General features: G+C 36.9%; 2 protein-coding genes across 2 annotated transcripts; one reads left to right on the top strand and one right to left on the bottom strand.

Annotated features, from left to right (window-relative positions):
* The first annotated feature begins 7,649 nt into the window (after positions 1 to 7,649).
* Positions 7,650 to 12,182, top strand: LOC143471954 (putative cytochrome P450 12a5, mitochondrial). Its single transcript, XM_076969929.1, has 6 exons — positions 7,650 to 8,304; positions 8,492 to 8,670; positions 8,786 to 9,002; positions 9,951 to 10,142; positions 10,298 to 10,873; positions 11,068 to 12,182. The coding sequence occupies exons 1-6, from the start codon at positions 7,775 to 7,777 to the stop codon at positions 11,279 to 11,281; spliced, it is 1,908 nt and encodes a 635-aa protein (XP_076826044.1). The 5' UTR covers positions 7,650 to 7,774; the 3' UTR covers positions 11,282 to 12,182.
* A 2,920-nt stretch (positions 12,183 to 15,102) lies between these two features.
* Positions 15,103 to 25,293, bottom strand: LOC143450703 (uncharacterized). The gene is made up of 13 exons (XM_076951359.1): positions 25,184 to 25,293; positions 23,608 to 23,676; positions 22,909 to 23,056; positions 22,385 to 22,443; positions 21,603 to 21,723; positions 21,253 to 21,440; positions 18,261 to 18,357; positions 17,422 to 17,474; positions 17,233 to 17,302; positions 16,902 to 17,072; positions 16,632 to 16,798; positions 16,300 to 16,434; positions 15,103 to 16,140 (listed from the first exon to the last, which is right to left on the bottom strand). The coding sequence occupies exons 3-13, from the start codon at positions 23,000 to 23,002 to the stop codon at positions 16,024 to 16,026; spliced, it is 1,272 nt and encodes a 423-aa protein (XP_076807474.1). The 5' UTR covers positions 23,003 to 23,056; positions 23,608 to 23,676; positions 25,184 to 25,293; the 3' UTR covers positions 15,103 to 16,023.
* Between the last annotated feature and the right edge of the window lie 62 nt (positions 25,294 to 25,355).

The following is a 25,355-nucleotide window of genomic DNA, read 5'->3' as shown; positions in this document are numbered from 1 at the left end:
CTATGGTGGATTTTTTTCTATCGTGCAGTCTTCAGATCTGATTACATGTAGATGCCTATATAATTAAGAAGGCTGGAAGCCGAGTGGAACCATTGTTTATGTTCACCACCATCAGGCGTACCTATCAATTGCCTTGCTAACATAGATTACGTTCTCAATGAGTGTCGAACCAAAAACCTCTCTGACGTCAGTCGATATGATAGAAAGTGAAGTATACATTTTAGTGGTACTGATGACTACCAAACCGCGGGAAGGCCGTTTACCTGGCTGCAGGTGCAAACCTCGTAGAAGAGGCTTTGGTTTTATTGGTTTACTCTTATTCACATTTTTAAGTTGATTTAAATTTAAACATGATCTATGCAAATATGCTGTATACGTATGGGCTATACCACAAAGGCCGGCCAAATGTGTAAAATATGTAAAAATATGTGTTTATCCATTGGACTTCGCACTATGACAAACTCCGCAAACAGGGCTCAAGCGACGATCGAAGAGTCATCGCCGAGTTTCAGTCATACAAAGACTTTCCTCAGTCTGAGGATAAGGACTGTGATGCACACCATATACCATACCGTTTTGCAGCAGCAACATTGGCAGTGTTTATAGTGATATAGGCTATCCCTATAGGCAGAGCATATAACTATGGAAATATACACTGGCGAATGGCGATTGTTTTCTACAACCGAAACTGGAAAGTATGGTAATTTTATACGAAAAGTGCGTGCCATATACACAAATGATTACGTACACACTGCAAGACTTAATTTTTGGGCTTTTAATTTTAAATAGGTGTTCAACAATGATAAAGCTGATCAAACTGTTCAACAAATGTAAATTGAAAAAAAAAATAAAATGCAAATTCCAATTTAAAAACATTTGTTAAAATTTATCAAAAATTATCGATTTAGCTTTCGAAACGTTCTCTGTTATTTAATTTCAGACATGTAGAGAAAACGATACAACACAGTATACGTAATTATACCGTGCACGGAAATTCAGAAGCTTTTTTCGCTTAATTGAATGTTAACATGTAGCATCTTGTTCTATACAAGTGACATTTAAGCTGGAGGTTTTTGAGTGATTGCTATGTCGTTAAATAGACATGATTGCATTGTTTGCATTTTATGGTTTTATGCTCTGTTGACTGAAAAAAAATTGACTGCAACTTTGACGAAAAAGAACTTTCAAAATAGAATATTATGCTATGGTTCGTGAGGTCGAACACTGCAAACAATTATATTGTTTTTTATTGACAGTTTTTACAACATGTACAATAATTGGATGAATCAGTCGATTAAATATACAAGAAGGTCCCTTATTCTTATATTAACCCTATTTCTTTTATCCCAGCAATGTCGAATTGCCTCTGCCGAAAAATTAGCTCGTAATTTTGCGAATATACAGCGTAGAAACCAGAAATTGCTTGACTTTTCCTGAAAATGTACCGGTTTTCCAAATATGTTACTACCATATCGATAGGCTATGAAATATTGGAGATATTAGCAAATTCTTGGCAAAATTTCATATTTTGCTCCCACGAGGCTCGCTGGCGTAACGAATTTTTTTGCTCACACAGCTTAATTATCAGTCATTATTGTGTAGTGTGTTTGAAGCGTTTTATCAACTACCATCTTTTAAAAGATTGTTTTTATCTATTTATATCACTTTGTTTGGGACCTTTGATAAACTTAAACGTTGTGCCTGTCTTTTTTCGTGGTGTCGGTTTCTGACTGGAGCAAAGAAAGGTTGTTTTGAAATGATCGGTTGGTGATATTAGCGTGCCAACGCTATACTGTATAAAGCAGTGGTTCTCAAACTTTTTTAAAAGAAAGTACGCAACGGTCTCCTAGCAATTTTTTAAATGCCTCACGGTCCCTTAAAAAATCAACACAAATAAACACAAAACAACACGTTGGTTATTATGGTATCATTGTGACGGGTGTACCTGCTTCTTTGCAACCAGTTCGGCTATGTTTGGTTCCATTTTGGACAACGCAACCCTAATATCGTGAATCACATTCAACCGGTTTCAAACTTTTGGCTTGATGGCAAGTAGTGCCGTTTTTTTGGAAGGTGCTTCGCGGTCCCAGAAAATTGTCTCGCTGACCCCAGTTTTTAGAACCACTGGTATAAAGTTACCCACAGTCAAGGGTGTCGCGGTTCGCCGTAAATGTGGAAAAGAGCCTGGTTTTATGGACGAGAGAATTCACGTTACACAATCGCATGTGGATGCAATCGCCTGTTGGATGCAATTCCTTGGGTGAAATCACGTGTGGGTGCAATCGATGTGGGACCACTTCAAATGCAACAAAGCATATTATATTCCAGTTATATTGTAGCATCTCGCTTGTGGTGCTGTAAAATATAATTTCATGAAATATCGGTTTTATGACACGAATAATAGAGTCTTTCGAGAGACACTATATCTAACATCAGTCTTGAGGCTTATTACCCTAGAAAAAGTAAACAGTATAACTTGCAGTATAACTAGTATAACTTGTTACAACCGCATGTAACAGGTACAAATTCATGCCTTAAACACTTCACGATATGATTGAAAGCATTGAAGAAAGTTATTGATTTTGTTCGGCCCTCAGTAGGCAACACTTCATTCGTTTCGATCAACCGTAAGCCTTAGCCATAAAAGACCCAAATATATACAATATGTCATGCATTACGTCGAAAATATAGTAACCACAATTCCATAAAAATCAGGAATTTTGTTCTTTTATGTGTATTTGAAAAAGATAATGTTTCTACTTTGTTTTGACCAACTTGATATGATTCTGAAGTCGCTTTATTTCGCCTCTTCCTACGATCAGCTAAAATGAAATTTATCGAAGTACTACAAAACAGTTCGAAAAATCTCGCTTGTCCGAATTTTCCTATACACGCTTTCATGGGACATTCCATTTTCTATAAGCTGCTTGTAGAGTTAAGTCGAAAACTTGGTGTAGCGTTGTAGCTTTTCTTACTCCCTCGCCACTTCAAACGAACGATGACAAAATCTTTGAAAATCAAATACAATGAACAGTGAACACGTAACACGAGCTTGTAGTGTCCGTTTAATCAATATCAATAAAATGTTCTTAAATCAATAAACAATACTGATTAAGTATTGTATTAAGTACAATACAATACTTAATTACAAAAAGTTGCAGTTTTTGACCTTTGTGGTTTTGTAATGTTTTTCATTAAACGCGTTTTCTTGTGTGCTGCGTGATATTGACAGCGTAAACTGTATTAGCGTATGTTGCGTTCCTCATGAAATGCACGCGTTATGATTATACGTGACGTCTGACGTCAGTATAGTCAATGCGGTATACCAAACGAAAATGACCGAAGAATTATAGGCGTACTGCAGTGTGTTTTCAAATGCAACCTTGTTTGTGTTGCAAGCGTGTTTTCGGGATGATGATAGTTTGCCGGTGCTTAATTGACCGTAACCATAAATCTATTGTATTTTTTCTCTCTCTTTATTTATCTAATGTTATAACTGTTTTACTAATTCCAATACAAAAAGTTATGATTAAGGTTAACGTTTAAACCCAAATTTAACCCAAAATTAAGGTTAACGTTTAAAGTGTGAAATTTTACAAAAAGTCCTGTATCCTTGAACTGCGATGGTTGCATTGGCTACTTTCTATTTTTTGGAGTTTCTTGTTAAGACTTTTCCTAAAAATTGGTACAAACTAAAGCAATCCGATTAACCCGGAACAATGGATTTGATTTCTTTATGACAGTTTGTCAATTAAATAAATGATTTATTCGTTTTTGTTGATTTTAAGTCTACTTATTAAGCGTTGGTATTAAATTTTAAGTGAGGTATGCAATTCAAATTGTTTCTAAATGGCATTTACGTACCCTTTATAGGTGTTAATTTGAAGTGGTCTATTATTCTTCACAAATTAAAATGAGGAACATGATTTTTAAGACAACTGCAAAGTTGTACAACATTGTAAGCATTGAAGTGAACTTTAGCCCCTTATACGCCTTCACACTTCCGGTTGCATGGTTATATTTATCTCTACGACTTTAACTAAAGGTATATTTGTTAATTCTAACAACACTGAAGTTTATGCTCAGCCGTATAGCTCGATTCGAACCGCGCATGGACGATGACTGGCCTATGATAGAGTAGGGTGATTAGCAAACATTAGAACCGCGGCAAATCAAAGGATATCTAATGCAAAACAAGAAAAATGGACTAACTGCAAAAATCATAATTTTTAAATGGTTATCGTTATCACGATGAAAAATGAATGCCATGACCTGAAAGCCAATGAATTTATATTTCAATTTGTAAAAAGTTTATTTCTGTATGGCAAGTCATCTTTGTTGTACAAACGTTTAAAATTTCAGTGTGGATTCGACGCTGGGGTAGGAGGGTAGGTACCGAAAAACGGTAAATCGAATAGGGTTAAATGGTGCAATATACATATTCGAAACTGGACATGGCAGGTTTAACGCTTGCACCTTCAAAGGTGTAACCATATTCTAAATATACAATAGAGGAAATTTTCATTGAAAATATTACCAACAGATACTATCCGGTCACATTCGGGCAGCCTTAAAACAATTTATTTTCTGTAAATCTAAACATTAGATAAATGTTGCGCGGCTTGAGCAGTCAAAAGTTTTTAGGTAAAACAGTACAGGGTAGCAATGAATCTCTGGGTGCTGACGTATCGGTGAAAACATGCCACCGTTTATAAGGATTGCTATTTCCCGCTTTAGTCTTTCTTTTTTACGTGTCGATCCAGATAGAAATTACTGGAATTACCTAAAATCACCGTATATATTATAACAGCTTTGAAAAACAAATGATGTAAAGCCGCCCCTTAAAATAAACGCTGAGCTTACACGCAAATGCCTGACCAAAATATGGAATGACATCATAAAATATTTGCTGTAAGGTTTACTTCTAAAAAGCACGAAGGTTGATTTATGTGATTACGCCAGGCGTATCATTATAAATGCTTTCCAAGGTCTGTCATCAAAAGTTTTTCCTTCATGTTCCTATTCTCAATTCGGACATGAAGTAAATGAAGAGATTATATGTAAAGCGCTTATTATTAATAATCAGCCTCCGGCACTAAACCATCATAACAAACAAGGGAAAGCGGAAAGTGTTGATCAACACCTGTATAGAAGTAAATAAGTTTCTTAAAGGAACTTTGGAATAATAAGAAAAAAAGGAAAAAGTTTTAGGAGCACTTTATTCTCCAAGAATTTTAAAGAAACAAAAGTATCGCTGATCATCTTTTGGTACAAAAGCTTTTGCTGTTCAGCTAAAGTTCAATGTGTTATATTAGATGCAGCGAAGAAATCCACTATAGTCTTATTCAATAAAGCATTTTATGCTCTAACAACATTGAAGATTGATGTTGCTATTATAAAGCCAGATATAAACGAGTGGTCTTTTAAATTTTTGTATTCAAACTACAAAGTTCTGCGGGTTTGCTTCATTAAAGAATTAGTTATACTTCAAAGGTTGCTGCGGTGTTGTTTTTTTCTGAACGGTGGTTTATACTAAGTGGAGACGACGGTTGTTTAACTTTTCACATCGCAACGGCATCATGGTCAAACTTAAAACTGGGTGGTGAGATTTATCTGAGACACAATCTATAGACCGCGTGCCCACCGTCACGTAATTTCAGGTGGTTTAATTTAATTAGGGATTGGTTGGTGGTCGCCATTTCATCGAATTTTAATTCGCTGATACCGGCAAGTTAATACCAATTAATTACGTCGTGATTAATAGTTGTGCTCGAGCTGGAAAATCAACGTGTTTATGATGATTAATGATGAGAAACACTGAAATGTTAGTTATGCATATAATGATTAATTTAAAATATTGTCTGTACCACTAGGTTGCTGTAAATCTTGAAGGTAACGCGCGGACGTTTTTAATGAATTAAAGCAATAATATTTTCCTCGTAGACTTTAAGTTAAATTTAGTTAATCCCTGATGTTTACGGTGGCGTGTTTTGGCCGTTATCTATGTATGATGACGCACACGCGTGTCTTCTGCCAAGACGCGTAATTCTCGGAATATCAAAATTTTTATTCCAGGCGTTACTTGTACCATCAAGTAAAACTTTCTTTTTGCTCTCTGTAATGCTGCACTTGCTTTAAAAGCCATGAAATGTATTTTAGCCAATAAATATTTCAGCTAATTACAACATAATTGATGTTCAATTACAGTGAGTAGGATTTTTAGCAGGAGATTAATGTATTTATTATAGCGGGATTGGTCGTAGTGCGCATGTGCCTTTATAGTTAAAACATAGCAACCGTATACCCATTGAAGTCTTAAATTTCTGACATAGTACAGACAGGCCTTCAAGGAGTAACTTGAAACCCAGTCGAAAAAGCGTGACATCCCGGAAGGTTGATAAAATCGGTCAGTGTTCATAATTCGCCCGGGGATCCGGTAGATTGCGAAAAATTAATATTTGAATCATTCGCGTATATTTTCTGTTTACATCAGGGAAAATTTAATTATAGTCGAGTGATACACAGAAACTTTGAAAAATAAAAATCTTTTAAAATACTTCACCTGTTGTGTCACCTATCTCTGTCTAACATCAAACACCGGTCACCGATCGACCGGAACGAACGGATGTGATGAACCAGGGGTATTGCGACCCGTTTGCTTACGTCATAATTTACCCCCCGTACTATTATAGTGGGTTCCTTGTCTATATTGCAACATTTTTGCCGATCAATGTGGGGACTTTCCGCATCTTCCCACCCTGACCCATTTTGTGGGAAAATTGTTCTGATTGATGAAACATATTTTGCATTCTTCACGTATAGTCGTAAGACTTGTTCAGAGGAAAGTATAGCGGTGTCTGAACTACAACAGGCAAAAGTGAGAATCCGAAAAATATCATTTGCATAGCTACATGAATGTTAAAATCTACAATGTTTATGCAAAACCTTTTGCTTCTATACCCATTGCATTTTTGCCGAATTATAAGCAAAAACGGAAATATCAACTTTAAACTAACTTACGTAAAATATCGTTTTGTCCATGCGCAGTTTTAAATAAAAGGCAACTTAACGGCTTCAATTCATCTAAAACACCTTGAAATTTATATTTCCTTGTTTTTCGATTTGGATCGATGTTTAACAAAAATATGTTTTAGTGTATTTCTCCCATGTTCGTCATACGTCAAGATTTCAAGCACTATATCACGGCCCGCCGTCTATAAACCTACCCGCGAGTCGCCAAAATATAGGTCACTTTTTAATACAAAAAATAAGAATTTTCACACAACGTCATGAGATATCACTTCCACTTTAAGTCCTTTTCAAAGAGAGAACGTTTAACAATATTGGGCGGTTTTTTAAGTTTGGGTGACGAATAGCGACCGACAATTAGTTAAGTCAGCAAAGACTTATTTGTTGTGGGTATGAATTTTCTGAAATAATATAGAAACGCAATTTACTGATCGCTTACCGAAGTGTTTATCGCGCTTAGCGATGACAATCGTTACGGCACACAACGCACAAGTGTGTCGTTCTCGTGCATGCGTTCTCTCTATCTCTCCTTTTTTCCTTCTGTTGTCTCTATAAAAGCAGATGCTTAACAACGAAAGTTGGCCGAGGAGTTGCACATAGCAACGAAACACCACAGGCCTCGTCAAGAGGGCTGCTTGTGCAAAATGGATCGAATTTTTATGAGTTTTGTTCTGTTTTCGTGTCAGACTAATACGGATTAGTTGATCATATGCATTTCAATTTTTTAGAATAGAACGCCCATAAAATGTTGCTCAAAAGTCTTTTGTTACGTGATTGTATGAACGTTGAATGCAAAACAGTAATTGGCAAAGAGATTTGTCATACATTGGCGGGCAAGCAGTATCAAAAATGTTTTTCTGTAATATCCTCGAAGACGAACAACGATGATGAAATGGAAAAACGAATCCGAAGGTTATCAAACGCTGCCATCACTTCACACCGTCATCCGAAAGCGATTGCTAAGAAAAACATTTTGCCGCATCATTCCAAGCAGCTCCATGATATCTCTTTGAATGCCCTCCAGCAAGCAGAGTTCCTCCGTCGCTCTCAACAGGAAAAGTTACGTAAACTTAATCAAAGACTCACGAAAAGTTTAAATGAAAAAGTGGAAAGGATCAAGAATTTTTTGATAACGGAAACACCAACTGTGAAAGACTTCACTAACATTCCAGGTCCAAAAGGACTACCTCTCTTGGGTTCGGTGTTAGAGTACACCCCACTCGGACAATTCTCACCCTTAGAATTTAATAAAGCACTTCAAAGCCGACACCAAAGGTATTTTGTGTAAATCTTGTTATACGTGTTAATTTCTAGCTTTTATAAAGTTTTTATAGCAATGATTTATATCGACATTCGACATGTTACATGATACTCCAGTCAAACAAAAACCGTTTTACATAAAAAAAATTCTTAGAAGTCGTTACAAAATTCCAGATGTTTATCATTTTCGATTTCTTGTCAGATACGGACCGATTTTTCGTGAGCGACTTTTAAGAGACGAGTTTCTTTACATTTCCGACCCAAAAGATATTCGAGTATTGGTGCATAACGAAGGGACGGCTCCTTGTAGACCTCATCTCGATGCAATTGTGCAAGGCCGAAAGCAAGAAGGCCTACCTGTCGGAATAACGGCCCTGCAAGGTAAAAGTGCGCGTTTTGATCGACTCACATAAAATCACTTAAAATTGAATTTTTGACTTTTTCATAACCGTGATGGCGCGTTTGCCAAAATTTAATCAGAAAACTTTGTTTTAAGGTGAAAAATGGCTCAGAAACAGAAACGCTATAAACCCCGCTATGACCATACCAAACGTTGTCAAAAGATACCGAGGTACCCAATCTGAAATCGCCAAAGATTTTATCGATGTGATAAAGGCTGTTCGCTGCGGCAAAACGGGAGAAGTTTCCGGTTTTGACGAAATGCTAAATCGCTGGGCCCTGGAATCCATTGCTGTAGTTTTGCTTGACAGCAGGTACGTCCTCTAACATTCCCGGTTATTGTATTACATAACATTCTGTGTGAAAGAAAGTCTGCAAAATTTCGCAATTTTTTGGAGAATTGCACGTGTTTTTACCACCCCGATAGTATGACGTCAACATAGGTAGCTCTTTTTATCTGGCGATGACATCATGCGACTAATTTCTTAGCGACCGTCTCACGCGGAAAGGGCCTTTTAGCGCTTCAAAGTTCCCGTAAAATGATATCCAGTTTATCTGACCGCCTCAAAAATAATTTTTTTTCTCCAAACATCTGTCTCATTTTGCAAACAGCTAGATCACCTTTTACTGTTTATGGTCGATATATATTTCACTTAAATAGGTTTTACTGAGTTATAGCCGACCGCAATCGATGAATTATTTTTGGCCAAAATACAGTATATCTTCATCATAAAATAATATTACGGTAGCCTAACCATAAAAATAGTTTACGACCGTTTTATAAGTTATAACGCTATAGCGATAATTAAGTTTTGACACATATATAAATAACTTTGCTCTCCTTTAGCCAATTAAGGCGTGACTGAGACACACCAGTCAACCTACGCAACAAAGTTTGAAATTTTACACGCCCTGCAGTGGTAAAAGTCAAACAACCTATTGGTCATTCAAAATGACCTCAAAATGGCACCACAAAATGAATATACCGCATCAGTTTTTGGCCATCTTAAGCTTTTGTTTATTGCATAAACATGTTTTCGCTATCGTTTACGAAAAGTTTGTATCCGCTAATCGTTGTTGCCTGTTTGGTGAGCCGACTTATTTTGGAAGAGCGTAATTTTACTTTAAACGTAGTTTCGTATTGCCCGGCAAAAAATTAAAAAAAGGTCCATGAATCAATACCATTTCCTTCCTGTTAAGTTTATTTGGAAACTCATGTATTTTTGCTATATATATTTATGGGGTTTTCACGTTTATCGCAGACTTGGCTTACTAAAGAAGAAAGTCGATCCAGCAGCTGAAAGTCTGCGCAAATGTATGGACGTCTTTTTCGATTATGGCGCAAGGCTTACTTTCGGAGTTCCTCTTTGGAAACTTTGGAACACAAAAGATTGGAAGATTTTTTGCCAGTCTCAGAAAGACGAATTTAAATACGCTGGTTATTTTGTCGAAAAGTAAGTTTTGTTGTTTTGCGTTGTATGATTACGATATAGTTGTGTAATAAGAGCATTTAGTGGATATTTCATCGATAAAATCACACTTATAACTAGGCCTACTAAACTTGTTTTTTTCCAAAGATCGTTGACTAATTTTGAAACTTTGTAAATAGAAAATTCAAAGAGCTAAAGAAAGAAAGAAAACAATATCCATCGGAAAAACTCCCTACCGGCTGTCCGATGAAATCACACCAGCAGCAAGGAAAGAAAACAAAAAGCAGAAGTTCCTTCTCCTGTTTGCTAGACCACGTGACGAAAAATACAACGATGTCGCAAAAAGACGCGCTTACGGTTTGCCTCGAACTACTGGCGGGCGGAATTGACACCACAAAAACGGCAGCGGTGTTTACGCTCTACCGTCTCTCGGTCAATACAAAACATCAGAATCACCTGCGGGGATTGTTGCGGGCAGAGAATACAACGCTGTCCTTTGATGAGCACAACGCCGAAAGGTCCGAGTTTTCCAAATACCTGAAAGCGTGCATATGGGAAGCCATGCGGCTAAATCCTCTGACGTATGCCAACATGAGAAAAACCGAAAAGGACTTGGTGTTGTCTGGTTACAAAGTACCCGCAGGCACTACGGTGCGGTACACGTCTCACCTGATGAATTTGCAAGACGATAAATATTTTCCAAAACCAAAGAACTTCATTCCAGATCGCTGGCTTAACCGTGCGTCACCCTACAGGTAAATTCTATACAAAGTGCACGTTTGTTGATGTGATCTACACCGCGAATAGTTGTTCAGCTGCACTTGATATCCGTGCGTCTGTAGTCAGCGGGTTATGTGGGTGCGTTAACGCAGGAAGGTTATTTGCATACAGCCATGGGTATGAACTGGAATTAAGTCTGCGGTAAACAATTGCTTTTTTCTCTTTATAGATGCAAGGAACAATTCACATTCACTCCGTTTGGACATGGAGCGCGTCAGTGCCCGGGACGTCGTGTGGCCGAGCAGGAACTCGATCTGCTCTTCCGCGAAATCCTTTCCAATTTTGAAGTAAATTACAAACATGGAGAAATGGGCACAAAGGTTCGACTTTTCAATGCCGCAGACAAGCCGGCAGACTTTAGCTTCACTCCTTTAAACTCATAAAAATGAACAACCATGTAGCATGTGAGATGAAGACTTTCACAACATGTTCATTTTTTTATTTAAGTTTGAACTTTGCTGTTGCAAAGAGCTCGCTACTACTTTTTGTAGTATTTATGTTTGTTATAAACCTTTTTATTCTTTTGTTACACTTTTATTTATTTCACAATGTTCATATTATGTATAGTTGTAACATTTTTGTATTTAATGTACAATTTCGTCATTGTTAAAAAGACGCTTAATTTTTTTAAAATTTCATATTTACATTTTAATTTATGTATTTATCACATGTTACTATGCGTGCACAGTATATGCCTTGTTAGCATATAATTATGCTGTCTATATACCGGTTAATTGACTTTATAAAACGGTGTATTTGATTTCAATCATAAGCTTTGTTCAATGGTCACGTAATATTCGCTTAATTAGCAGTATTCTGTATCATCACTTGTAAAACTTTGACGGTTTGCTTACATAACATTTGTAAATGTTTGATGTTTTAAAGTGTTTTTCTGTCAGTGAGCTTCTTCTGTGAAGCTTCTCTTCACTAAATAAGAAACGTGATTGCTCACGCGCATTCGCCAAATAACATGACTTTATTTTCAAAAAATGTTCGTTTTGCTTTATGCTACAGATTCTTGAGAAACTGACAAAAAATTCCTCTACGTTTCCACTTTACTGTGCTTTTCTTGGTAACGTATAATTCATCTTTGCATGTGACATGTAATTTATCATTCTCGAAAGTTAATGCAATTTAAGCGTAATTATGTGATAAATTATATGTATGCTGTACACATTTGCTATTCAAGTTCCATTTTTTATTCATTGAAAAATAAAATTTCTGAAAAATAATAAAATAAACTTGTCATTTACACAAAACAAAAGTGAGGACCATAAAATATAACATACATTGTACAAATGGTATTTCCAGTACAAGGTTATTATTGGCATTAAGCAATACATGATATCGGGAAAGACAAATTGCTTGATAAGAACAAAATGTTGCAACCAGTGCACGAAATGTTTTGGACTATATTTTTCAGTATCGGTTTTCCAATATTTAAATGTAGAAAACGAGTCAGTGTACGCTACTGCCTGGGTTTTGACTCTTGTTGTTGTTATTCCATTGGTGAGCCATGTACGCGCTCTGTCATTTAATCCATGTCTTATGACACCACAACTGGCTGATCTTTTACAGAATGTGAAAAAGTCAGTGCAACTCGCTGCAGAAGAAGCGAATTTGTTTATAATGTATGCATTGCTATACGTTTCGTGACAATATGTGTTATATATATACGACGTCATATATCAAGGTATAGAAGGTGAATGAACGGAATAGCCGGATTAAAATTGAGTGCTGAACATGTTATTAATTAAAGTCTTAACGTTATTAAATCAATAAGTAGAATTTTGCAATTTTCAAGATTTTACAAGATTATTTGGTGAAAAAGTATCCTTTGAATTTTACCATTATAATATTTTGCAATTATACCCTATTTTGTTGTAAATGAGGGCAGCAGAGTTTTCCAAACTGGAAAACATAATAATAAGCACAATGTTGGGAATTTCGTTTGATGCCAAGAACAATTAACAATAATTTCGAAACGCTACAAAAGTCATATTTCATAGACGTTTGTATGATGTCGTTTGTTTCACTTTGGTTTCAACTCTTTAATAATAACGGTTGTAAGGACAATCGAAACGCTTGTTGAAAAAAATATGCTCTTTATATAGCGTTTTGTTTTTCTTGTTCTTTGGTTTGTTCTACTGTACTGTACATTTAAAACATATCATACTGGATAATTGTCTGGAGTAGTGAAGAGACTATACTTGCAAAAAAAGCGAATGCACGTTCAAGTTACAGCTGCAAGGCTTAAATCAAATTGTCGGAACAGAAAACTTGTTTATGAAACTTGGCAATAACCTTACAACAATGTAAATATTTAAAATACTACAATACTAATACTACAATAGTCATCGAATCTTGTAATATGTAGTAGCATTTGCCCATAATAATTTAACCTTTTATTTCCATAAAATAAAGAAAATTTAGCATATAGCGGAATAGATTCGTTCAAGCAAAATGTGGAAAATACCGCAAGTACCAGCAAGAATCGTACAAAGAACGTAACCGCACGGTTGCTCAATTAATTCAGCAGGAATCTGTATCGACATGTTTATGCAGAACTGCTGGGTTGTTGTTCTCAATCATAAGCAGCAATCATTAGGTTACCTTTTGATATACTTGGCACCTGCCTGCGCACTTGCTGTAAACATAATCGTTCTTGTAGCCGTTGACACTTTGTTCATAAACGTGATGCGAAAATTAAATCCAGTACCATCCGGAGTCGTTTATTAGGTTTATAAAGAAAGTTTTGATTGAAATTTGTAAATTTCTGCGATGTTTTCTTATTTTTCCGAAGTGATGTTTGTGCCACTTCTATTGTTAATTTGGCTCAATTGCTTCCTATTTTGCGATCAATAAATACCGTTTGACTGACAATAAAATTGATCCACTTGTACGACATAGTGCTTTAATAGGTTAATTACTTTTTGTAACGATTGACACAAATATTTATGTACATTTCTGTTGTGCACTTGTAGTATTTTTTGTGCTTTGTAGGCTATTTATGATATTTTTGAATCATACAACGTCACTCTTTTTTAAGAGTTTTCTATTTGTCTGCAGATTCGAAACTCTTTTTTACAGATAACAATTTTGGAATTTAAACAAAAGTTTAACCTTTTAGAAAGTGGTTCTTGTTTCATGACAACTTTAAAGTATGATAGCGCAGCTTAGTGTTTGAACTTTTTAATTAGAAAAAAAAAAATTTGTTCCTGCTGCTCAATGGCGTTTTTGCGGACAAAGTTATCTCACGGATAGACCGTGCGTTGGAAAAAAGGACAATCGGTTATCGAAAATGTTTTAAAATCAATTTTGTATTGGTATGGTTTTTCAAATATACAAACTTGAAAAAATATTTCCATGCAAACAGTAAAATGTATTCTAAATTTCCGTACAATGTCTTATTTTGGCTTAGGTGACCATCGTTTCATTTATGTATGCAACGAATTGAACATATACTCTTAGCCGCGTTAACTAAACTTACACGGAATAATAGACTTAATAAACACTTTGAAATATTTTACGCATTTCTTAATCAATTAATTTTTTCTATGCTCCTTATCTTGACAAGAATTGGCAGAGTTAAAAACTTGTTAACATCCCTATAAAATAGAAGCTGAATAATGTGAGGAACAGAGGTAGAAACAGAAACACAGGGGCTTCAATACTCTGAGGGCAAGGTGACATAAAATAATCTTTTTTCCCGATTTTTACTATGTTTTGCTGAGACCCGTAAAACAACACTCACAATTCAGTGCGATATCATTGCCTATATGCATTTATTTTCATAAAAACGGGAAACAACAGTATCATTCAAAAACAAAACCGGCTTCATTTCAGAGCGGTGGCTTCGTCTTATTTCTGTATAACCCTGAAATCAAAACAACTTTTACATAGAGTAACCAGAACTATATACTTTGTGGCGCAGCAGGTACACACGTTAACAGATATTCGCATAAAACCATTTGCTACTGGAAATGACCTTGAGCTGAAATGCGTGGTAAAGATTTAGTTTTTTCAAATTAACGATCTTAAAAATTCACAAAACTTCTGTCTAATTGCGCTTTCCAGATTTGACTCATCTTGCTTTGCACAAAGTTGCTTTTAAACTCCAAACTTTCACTAACCCACATTCAAAATTATTTGAAAGTAAGGTAAGGTAGTTCTGATCTTCGCATTTCAAAACAGCATACACAAAAACTATCAGAAACGTTTAATATTCTGTCGTTTACCTTTCATTTTAAGAAGAAAGGACAAAACTTTCAATGAAAATGCATTTATCATCTCGATTCTGATTTAACATCGGTTGGAAATCACAGCAGCAAAATAAGTAGCAGCAGAAGCACAAGTAAAATACACGAGCAACGTGTTGGAGGGCTTACATAGCGAATTACCTGGTTAACATACTGCTCAATTCTGATATAACTTCGCATTACATACATCATGCTTCGTCAACGATGAAGCCATAAGGATATGTTATCTGTACATAGCTCACTACGCCCGAAATGGGCTGATGTCAAGTTGTTAAGAAAATTGATCTTAATGACATAAATAAGGTAGTTTGTTTGCCATCTTGCTGCCACAAGTACGTTAAAAAAATGGTTATAGAAAAATGGTCGCGCAGCGCGCCAATGAGGGCTCTGGCTTTTGCACGCCATCATGATATGGCACCTACAAACGGAAATATGATTGGTATAGATATGGGCTAAATATTCCTGCTACCGGCTAATGGTCCTACGCTAGTTTCAATAATATTTCAAAACGGGAAAATTTTGACATACTTGTGAAAGGTTTGCAGCAAGAAATGATTACGATAATAAACAAAAAAATGATTAATAAATAGTTCATGGCTATAGTTCTGCAGCTGAAGTGTTAGCTGGTTAATTGGATTAGGCGTGAGCATGCGCACAATAAGATAACATGTTCGATCAAAAGTCGTCATGCGTTCTTAGCGATAAGCGGCAGTCGTACAGGTTATACACGGCAGTACAAAAATTTTGTTACAATAACAAAGTATAACATAAAAAACGCAACACAGCACTATAAGGAACTACAAAACGAAACTTTGCTACGGTGTAATAATAATTAAATGACGTAGGAACTAAAACAACGGTTATTTTTAAACGACAGAGTTCACTCTGCTGTAATCAACAGCGACTTCTTCTTGAACTTTTCTTTCCCCATACATGTTGGATACAAGGTGATCCAAGCTAGACAATGCGCGATTGACGGGGAACTATAAAATAATAACAGGTAAATTTAACAAAAGGTATGGATACATGTTTTCTTAACAATTTAAAAGCGGTCAATCACGGATACCTGGAGATCATTGTAAAAAATTCAGTATAGATGATTTTAACATAGTGTATTATAATGGCACTACTTCTGGTCTTACTTTTGTTGATCCATGATAGCTGTAAGACGAAGTCACCATACTTGGAGGAGATGGAAATCTGCGTGGAGGAGAGTCGCTTCGTGATTCCGAAGAGTTGTAACCTCTTGTACTGTTTCTGCGCATGCGCATGAGGTTCTGTAAACAGATAATGTGCTTGAGAAAGAAATTTTTGATTTTGAAACTGCGAAATATGTTAGACGCATGTGTATTTCAATATCATATACAATTATACATACGCATTATGATATTACTTGCAAATGATTTCCTTTAGTAGACAACAAAATTGACATTCTCTATTTCCAATTTGCTTTCTGTTTTGTTAAGAATTATACCTTGTATTCAGATATGCGCAATTTCTTTCCATCTACGATGCATGTGCGTTTTGGTCGCGGTTTATATTTATAGTCAGGATACTTCTCGAAATGTAGCTTGCTTAGCCTAGCCTGCTCTTCGTAATATGGCTGCTTTTCACCATTCGACATTTCCTTCCATTTTGCACCTGAAGATAAATAATGCTGTGGTTTTACGCGGGTAATCTAAGCTTTGCCTGACTTTAAAAGAACAAGTTTAAAGCTTTTGAAACTAGAAAGACTATCCAGTACCTAAAATCTTGCTTATGTTGGAGTTATGCATGTCTGGAAAGGCTTGAAGTATTTTCCGTCGTTCGTCTTTCGCCCAAACCATGAATGCATTCATCGGCCTTTTGATGTGATCGCCGCTACGTTTGCTATCACGTACGCTTGATGACACAATTGCAAAGGATGGGCCTTTGTCTAAATTTCAAGCAAAAAATCAGTGGCTTTTACAAAAGTGTACGAAATAAGTTTACTTGTGGTGCCCGTATGTCATCAAATGATTGCAAGAACAGCTGTATGCGAAGGTCGATATTTTCAATACCGTTTGGTCTTTCGTGCAATACGTTCTGTTACTTACCGTTGTTAACGGAGTGCTTTGAATGGCGTTCATCTCCCAGGTAACTTCGTTTGCTTTCTACTGCTTCAGTCTGTAAAGATGAGATGGAGTTCAAAGTCAGCTATAGAGCATTTTGAGGTAGAGTTAACATAACTTTAAAGCTAAAGATGGCATCACCAACGTGCTTTGTGGACATGTTAATTAATATACCTCGTCAGTAGAAGCTCGTCGTTTCTTAGAACACAGTGATAGGTGGGACTCGTCTGAAAAATTCAAAAAGTCAGCTCGTTAAATTGCAATACAGTACGTCCAGTGAAGCAAAGTGCTGTTGCTTAAAACATAAATATTACTTCAAATGCCAATGACACGAAACAGGGAAACGGACATTCACCTTTTTGTGCTTATATGGGAGATAAAATATAACGTAGCGGGGAAATAAATCTAATCCCAAGATGGCGTGCTTGAGCATAATAGTCGGCAAATGACCCGGTGCTCAACTTCTGGCTTTATCTCACTGGATTCACACGTAGTATCGTGACAGAATGGCTTATTCAACATTAAAAGTCATGAAGGACTTCGCGTTTTTGACAACACCAGTATTATAATGGCAGATGAAAAACAGTCAAGCCTGGTTCTATCTGAGATCCGGCGTTTTATTTCTGACATCAAAATCCGGTTTTAAGTTCACATTCGTGAACTTTTATGCTTTTAATCCGTAATGAATACTTCCGATTAATTAATCACTTTAACTGAACAAATCCTGTTGAATAAAAGCTGCTGACGGTGAATTTCAAATGAAATAATTAAAAAAATAATTTGCTCCAGGGACGGAAATATGCATTTTATTTTGTTTGACTAATACTTTGTCCTACCACAACAGTGTGTGTCATTGTCGGCATAAGATATACGTTTTGCTGATTTTTATTTATGGTTAGCAAAAAGGACTTTATGACAAACGGTAGATATTAATTTCTAAATAACCAAGTATAGCCTATAGGCAATGACACACTGTATTGTAACGAAAAGTTTTGTTATTCATTTAATTTTACCTTTATCGTTGACGTCACTCAAAGGTGACGACATACAGTAAGTTGATGGCTCGATGCTTGACGACGACGCCTTACGCGTAAGATTAATCGGACCATCCTTGAAAAATAATGAAACAAATAATGTAATACTGAAGTTGGAACTAAACCAAAATAACTAATAAAGCAAGTTGGAAACGGGATTAAAAATGTCTTAATTAAATGGGCTCCGTTTGCAGTGACAACCATCAAAGAAGGGAAATTCAGAACTATATGATACCTTGACTCATTACTATTGTCGACTTCAAGAACGCGTGATATCTGCCCAAGTTCCATTACCGTTCGCACATAGTTTGGATAAATGTCTTAAGTGGCTTTGTTGTCTGGACGGCGGTGACAGTAAAACTGTCCTGGTTAGTGTCATAATTATCACAGCACGATAAACAGGATGGGAAAATTTTCGTTATGAACATTGCGTTTAAGATTACAAGATTGTTTGCATTGTTAAGGTATTGTCGTCAGCGGCCTGTAATGGTGTAAGAAGGCAAATGTTATTTATAAATCTGATGAAAGCAAATCTTATTGCCACGAGTGGCAAATAAGTTATGTGCAATTTGTTTTTTTTTATCGGTTGTAGCTCCAAATCAGTAACTTCACTGCATTAAGATGGTCACGAATTATGACAGTGTGGGGCGTAACTTGATGTTCGGCTGTATTACCTAGTATTGAATAAGCCTACAAGTAATCGCAAACAACGTAACTTACAGATTAGTCTTTGGGATCACGTGTTATTATTGGTCACTTGTACTCGTATGGCTCTGAGACAAGTCACAAATATGTTAAGACACAAAAAATCAAAAAACCTGCGGAACAGATTACAGCAACAGAGTTCAATATAGAATTTAAGGCCATTTATTTGTTAATGTTTCCACATTACTGTGGCAATTGGAAATTGAAATTATAAACATTAGGCTTGTCTCGGGAGAGCCATTAGAGCAAAGCAGTGGACGTGGCGATAATGTTCGTTTCAATCGACAATTTGATAAATTGAAATAACAGTTAATTACTGATTGCTGTTTGTACTTCTTAGTCACTAAAGTAAATTGCCTCCATCGCAAAGTTGCTTTTAAAGTCATGACTTTCGCTACGTTCAGTGACGACAGGTGGCCTGGCAAAGAAATGATGGCCCATACAATAAGGCAGGGAATATCCTCCGCGAATGCAGGAAAAAAATTAACGGCAAATACCCTTATATGCCGATCGGTGTACTCATATATAAGATTACACGTAACTGGGACATTTATATCTTGAAACAAATCCTTTGAAAGGAACGTTGATGCGATAAGAAAGATTTGAATGGAATGGGGTGACTTGTTTTCACTTCCGTCTATTGACAAGGAAACGTATTTACCAATATGTCCCATACATTTCGATTACACGATCTCAAACATAGCCTGTCAGGATTCGCGACATCGACAATAACATGAAGACCTATCAAAAGTGCTCTTTGTATGGGGAGATAGGCAAGTGAATCGAATCTCTGTTTCCTCGGGATGTAAAGCAATGTTTCATTCAGCAAATTGTTTGTCTATCAATGAAGGCGCGCTCCTGTTCAATGCGAAATATTTTTCCTCCGCCGATAATGCACCGTCCCTTCTAAGGACGGAAACTAAATCCGTGTACACGATTGTGTAATAAAAAGTAAGTACATGGAAATGTGACAGGCATATGTTCACCAAAAACAATCGGCGGTCGATACGTCAAGGAAACTTATCCAAATTACGTCAAGGCCAGCGTCCTACAGGTCGGCAGTGAAGAGCTTGTTTTATTACCCATTAACAGGCCCACAATACATCATTATACGTACCGACTTACGTGGGTGTCGGTATTTGTTTGGTCGTTGCTTACTTATTCAAATGTGGTGGTTACTTCACGACTTTGAAAGTAGCATAATTGCCAGGTTTCCGTACCTTCCATTAAACTGCGTCTTATCTATTAAGCGGACTTTTTGTGTAAGGAGTGATATTAAGGTTGGTTGGTTGGAAACACTTACGACTTTTAATAACATTCTTTATAGTCCTATCACTGCACGGAAGTCTTAATTTTCAAAACTACGAGATTTAAAACGGTTAAGATTCTTTGATTGAACCTAAAGCTCCAACAATGTGACTATAATTGGACGTCAGCCAACAATGTTACAATGACGCTCATAGCTTTACTAGAGGCCATGCAAAAAACAATAAAATTTCCTAGGACAAAAATTTTCAAACAATGTAATGAAAATGAAATTCCCTACGGCTGTGGTGTATTTATAGATTACACCAAGCCAACACTTAGGAAACAAGCAGTACGATTAGGGGACGTTCTGAAAGCAATTGACGCTCATGCGAAATATATAAGCGAGTGGTTGCACTGCTATAAGCGTATAAATGAACAACAATGAGGTTTACGTCACTAGGTCCAAACCGCAGTTCATTGATCATGATTTATACTAAAATGAGGGTAATTCAAGCAACGCATTATGTAATCGTTTTATGCGGTTAAGTTTTAATTATCATACTAGATTTTTCCGCAATAATTTTGTATCTTTAGTAAATGGACTGCGTTAAAGAACTGCAGGAATTTCGTGGGTAATCGTTTGCTAGTCTTAAAAACGTCAGGTCGGCATCTGTGTGTTAAATGATAGCAGCGACAAAAACAATGTCTTTATCAAAGGTGGAATCCTATTCTCAAAGGCTCGCGAACCCGTAAGGAATATACAAGAATACGCTCTTAGTCATCTTCCGAAGACCTTGCCTTCATTCCGGGCCAACTTATTACTTACGCCAGGCTGCTGAACGTTAACAATTGCTATATATGCGACAAAACAGGTAATCACGAAGGGGACGTCGGCGAGTGATAATGCAAGCTATTTTCGTCCAAGGTAAGCTCTCGCGGGAGCTGTTTGAAAAGTCAAAAGCAAACCATATTAGAAAATTGTTATACGTCACAATCAAATAACAACTGCACGAATTACCTCTGAAGACGACTTTCTTTCTTCAACGTTTGTCAGAGACGTGCGCCGAAGTTGGACGCCGCCATCAGCTCTATCACATAGTTTGCCGTATCCCTCTTTGTGGCATTGGCGGTTGTATGATTTGTTCGATCTAACCAAGCTGTTGGATTGTGGCTCCATTTTGTGTTCGCATAGATATTCGCCTGCTGCTTGCATGATATAACGGTACATCAATATAAACGCTGTAAACGTCACGCAACAACTGAAAAAAACAAGCCACGTTTTTCCTGCCTGGTGCTTGTTTGTTATTTTTTACGTATAGACACGTTTCAATTTGAAACTTTATGTTGGGCAATGATGTTGAAACTAACCTTGCACGGAAGACTCAGTCTTGGTGCGAATCTCTGGACGATACCGACGCTGATCGGGTGGAGAAAGACTGTTCAAATTAATCGAGGGAATGTTGTTGACTGGCGTCGGTAACAGCAGCGGCTAAATGTAGAAAACAAAACAAATTTCATCAAAATAACAGGAGACACCCCAATGAATTCTGGTTTCTATTTCTCGTGCGTGATAAATAAGCGCTTGTCACCGGCATTGTTGTATCGAAAAGCAATGGGGTGTCATCTTCTATATATTGTGTTCGTCACAATGAAATTAGAATCGCGCAATTTAAAGACAAGAAACGACCGGAGACCTTTTGGCAATCGTGCGGCCTAAAAAGAATCCCTATTGTGTCCCGAAGAATCATTTGATTTTTAGAGAAACAGCTTCTTCTGTCCCGTTTGGAAACGTCTAAACGCGCCCCAAAACACTGCAATTGTTTCGCGTAGCAAAAATTTGAGTGGCTCTATAAACCGCGGTTCTTCGCAGTAAATGCTTCCTTTAACGCAACTTGATATGGCAACGTCGATGAATTACGCAGAAGCAAGCTACAACAAACGCATCGGCACGCGATTACTTGTCACTACGCTATTGTTGGGAGCCGTTCTTGCTATCAAAAACATTAACAATAAGTACAGCGTTACTTGGGCTTATATTTCGTTAATAATAAGTCCACACTGCAATTAATAGTAAGCCAATACCCTGATTAGCAGAACCGCCAACAAACGCGGTTGTTGGTCATATTGAGCAGAGAAGTGCATTTTCTTACCTGCGTAGGGGCCATTCCGAGACCAGACGCTGATGCGGCGAGCAACTGAGAATAAGGATCTGCAAGACAATGCAAGGCGGTTCAAAGTTTACATTCATAGTAGTGACACAACATAACTCGCGTCACGTTGTAAACGATGTTTCATATACTGTAGGTAAAATATATGTTGCATGGTGGTGATGATGTTGGAAGATCTAACTATAAACCTGAATTTTAAAAATATTTTTAATTCCAAAACAGCTTTCCGCTTTTAACATTTTATTTGTGGTACAGTATTGTATAAGCGTTTATTAAAACTGGGGTTAATTTGAATAAGACTAATGATGCCTGTAGCTGTATAGGCGAAATATATTTCTGTTGAAACCCGTGCAAACCGACCCTGGTTTCTTTCAGTTTTTACATTTAGCAGTGTTACATTACATAGGATCAGATTGTGTTTATATCGATGTTAATCTCTGTAGTAATGTAAGCAACTAAGTCATCTTAGTACATATATGTTCGTTAATATTAAAGACACAACTTACCAAATAATCCCTTGTAGTGGTTGAACGGGTTCAACATGGAATTATGAGGGAGCGCACTTTTTGGCGAAATTGCCGACTCGGAAGTGACCGGCATAATCGGATAAAATGGGTTGGCAATTGGCTCTTGCCTTTGTCTTACAGTAATACTCTGCGAATTTAAAACACAAAAACGGCTTTAGAGCGTTACGCCAGTCACTTTCACTGTTAACCAGACCAGTGCTTTGCGTTTTAACATCCCCTGTCGTTTGACAGCGTAAACAACTATACTGTAACACAATAGAATTAGTCAGGTGGGGATACACTCATGTAACAAAAACAAACTCTACAATAGGCCGTGGAGCAGTTTGACAGCACACAATCACGCTCTTATGCATATTAGTTGGGGCTGGTTTGTCATGTGCTGTGGAACTGTCAACAGAGCAACAATTGACGGACAATGGTAAATTAGGAAGGAAGACAGATAACGAATTGTTTGCTACTCGAACTGGCTATTGGTTGGCAGTTCGTGCGTTTCACACGACACGATTATGCCGGAGCACAGACCCAAACAATGCAATGCTTTGGAAAGACCTCTTGTCCGCCGAAACTATACGGCAACGCGCACAATACTGTAACTAAACAAAGTCGCTTTGCACTGACCTCCGACACAAAGCCATTTCAAGTAAACAATAGACAACAGCAACGATAAATTTTTATTACTTGAATTTGTTGCTGTAGGATATTTATCTTCTGTTGTTGTTCTACCAGTTGTTGCTGTTGTCTTCCGATCTACAATACAATGATTGATTGTAAGTTAAAGTAGGTGTCTAGATAATCAACACATGCCATTCTAATTGCGCAGTTCTTTAAGCCGGAATGCTGCACCGTAGGCGTAGTTAGTTTCAAGGGGTTGGTAAAAGTACGCCTTTCATGATGGACGTACTTACAAACAAATGGACATATAAGACACATACAACGTATATGGACAAACAACATACAAATGGCATATAAGCATTAAAATAGCTTTAAATTTCAAAATTCAACCCAACCATTCTGCCATAAGCTTAACAACGGTCACGTGAGAAAATTTTGAGAAAAAACTGCCGCGCATATCTGGCGCGCACCACATGGAATATGGAGCGCATTATTCTTCTCGAACAATGACTTTCTGTCTGCATTGTTCGGGTTGACCATTGTGACATGTTCCTTTGGGAAATAATACAAGCCGCCAGCTATCTGATTATGACCTAAAACCTGTGTGTAACATATAGTTGGTGCGGGGCTCAGTAATGCGGAAAGCTCCATTAACTTATTGTGGAGTTTTTGTCTTCATCTCTCAGGTGGAATTGTTTGCCCTGTACTACTTGTCTCTTGGCTAATGAACATTCCACTGAAAACTAGAAGACTGCGAAAATAAAAGATGAATGGCTTAACAATGGTAACATTGTTTCCCCAAAGATATGATAAGAATAAACAGTGCACTTCCGTGTTTATGCGCAAGACGGACAAAGCTTTTAAAAGGGAAAAACGAACCCAATTTTAACATCATTGATTTCAAGTTTTTGAGTGGAGGCATAGCATGCCGAATACAACAAAGGTTTAAAATGAAAGTTATTGAAAGTTGTATTTCACAGGGAAAAACTTCATAACAAGGTCAGAGACAGAACATATGCTCTTTATACTCTATGGAGAATCACCTTCCGTGAGAATGTGGCTTTTATTGTGATCGCTCTTGATCAGCGGGAAGAAGATTCCTATTATTGCGTGACAATCGTTGACGTTATGCACAAACGACAACGAGAAACTGGTACTCTGTATAATGGCTTCATAATAGGAAATTTACTTGAACCATCTGAACCATTAGGTTTCACTTGTAGATTTTGACAAACAATTGATCTTAAAACGGTTCGCTTTTACTTGTGGAAATAGAACTCGTTTTGTATTCAAGTCGTTCTAAGGAGAACAACAACTATGTTTATGATGGTTAGCCATTTGGGAGGGGCTAGGTATTTTAAATGGCCAACCAGTTTTGGATACTTATTGTTGTAAGTTTAGGAACATTTCGTTTGACAAGGACAAAACTAACTGTGGGTTTAGGTCCCTATTCATATACGGTAAGTCATGGTTCGCTCGTGTACCAAAGCACAACACATTTCAATAATTTTTTCATGAAAATGTATTGTTGTACAAACACCCAGAGGCGGGCAACATTGGCGAAGTACTGGCACACGTTACACCTACGCCTGGATGAAGGCGACCAGAACAGACTAAATTGCATCGCTGGGTAGTTTCTTACTTGTTCCTGTTGTTTTCTTTGTAATTCGAGCTGACGTTGTTGCTTAATAAGGTTGTGTGCCGCAATCTTTTCTTCTTCTTTCTGTAGAAGTAGTAATAAACCTTTATTAACATCATACGTTTAAGTCGATAATATCAACGGTCACATTAATTTTTACCGAAATTTATAGTAC

This window comes from Clavelina lepadiformis, chromosome 1, assembly GCF_947623445.1.
Source record: "Clavelina lepadiformis chromosome 1, kaClaLepa1.1, whole genome shotgun sequence".
Taxonomy (NCBI): domain Eukaryota; kingdom Metazoa; phylum Chordata; class Ascidiacea; order Aplousobranchia; family Clavelinidae; genus Clavelina; species Clavelina lepadiformis.
This window is presented reverse-complemented; position numbering and strand designations above follow the sequence as displayed.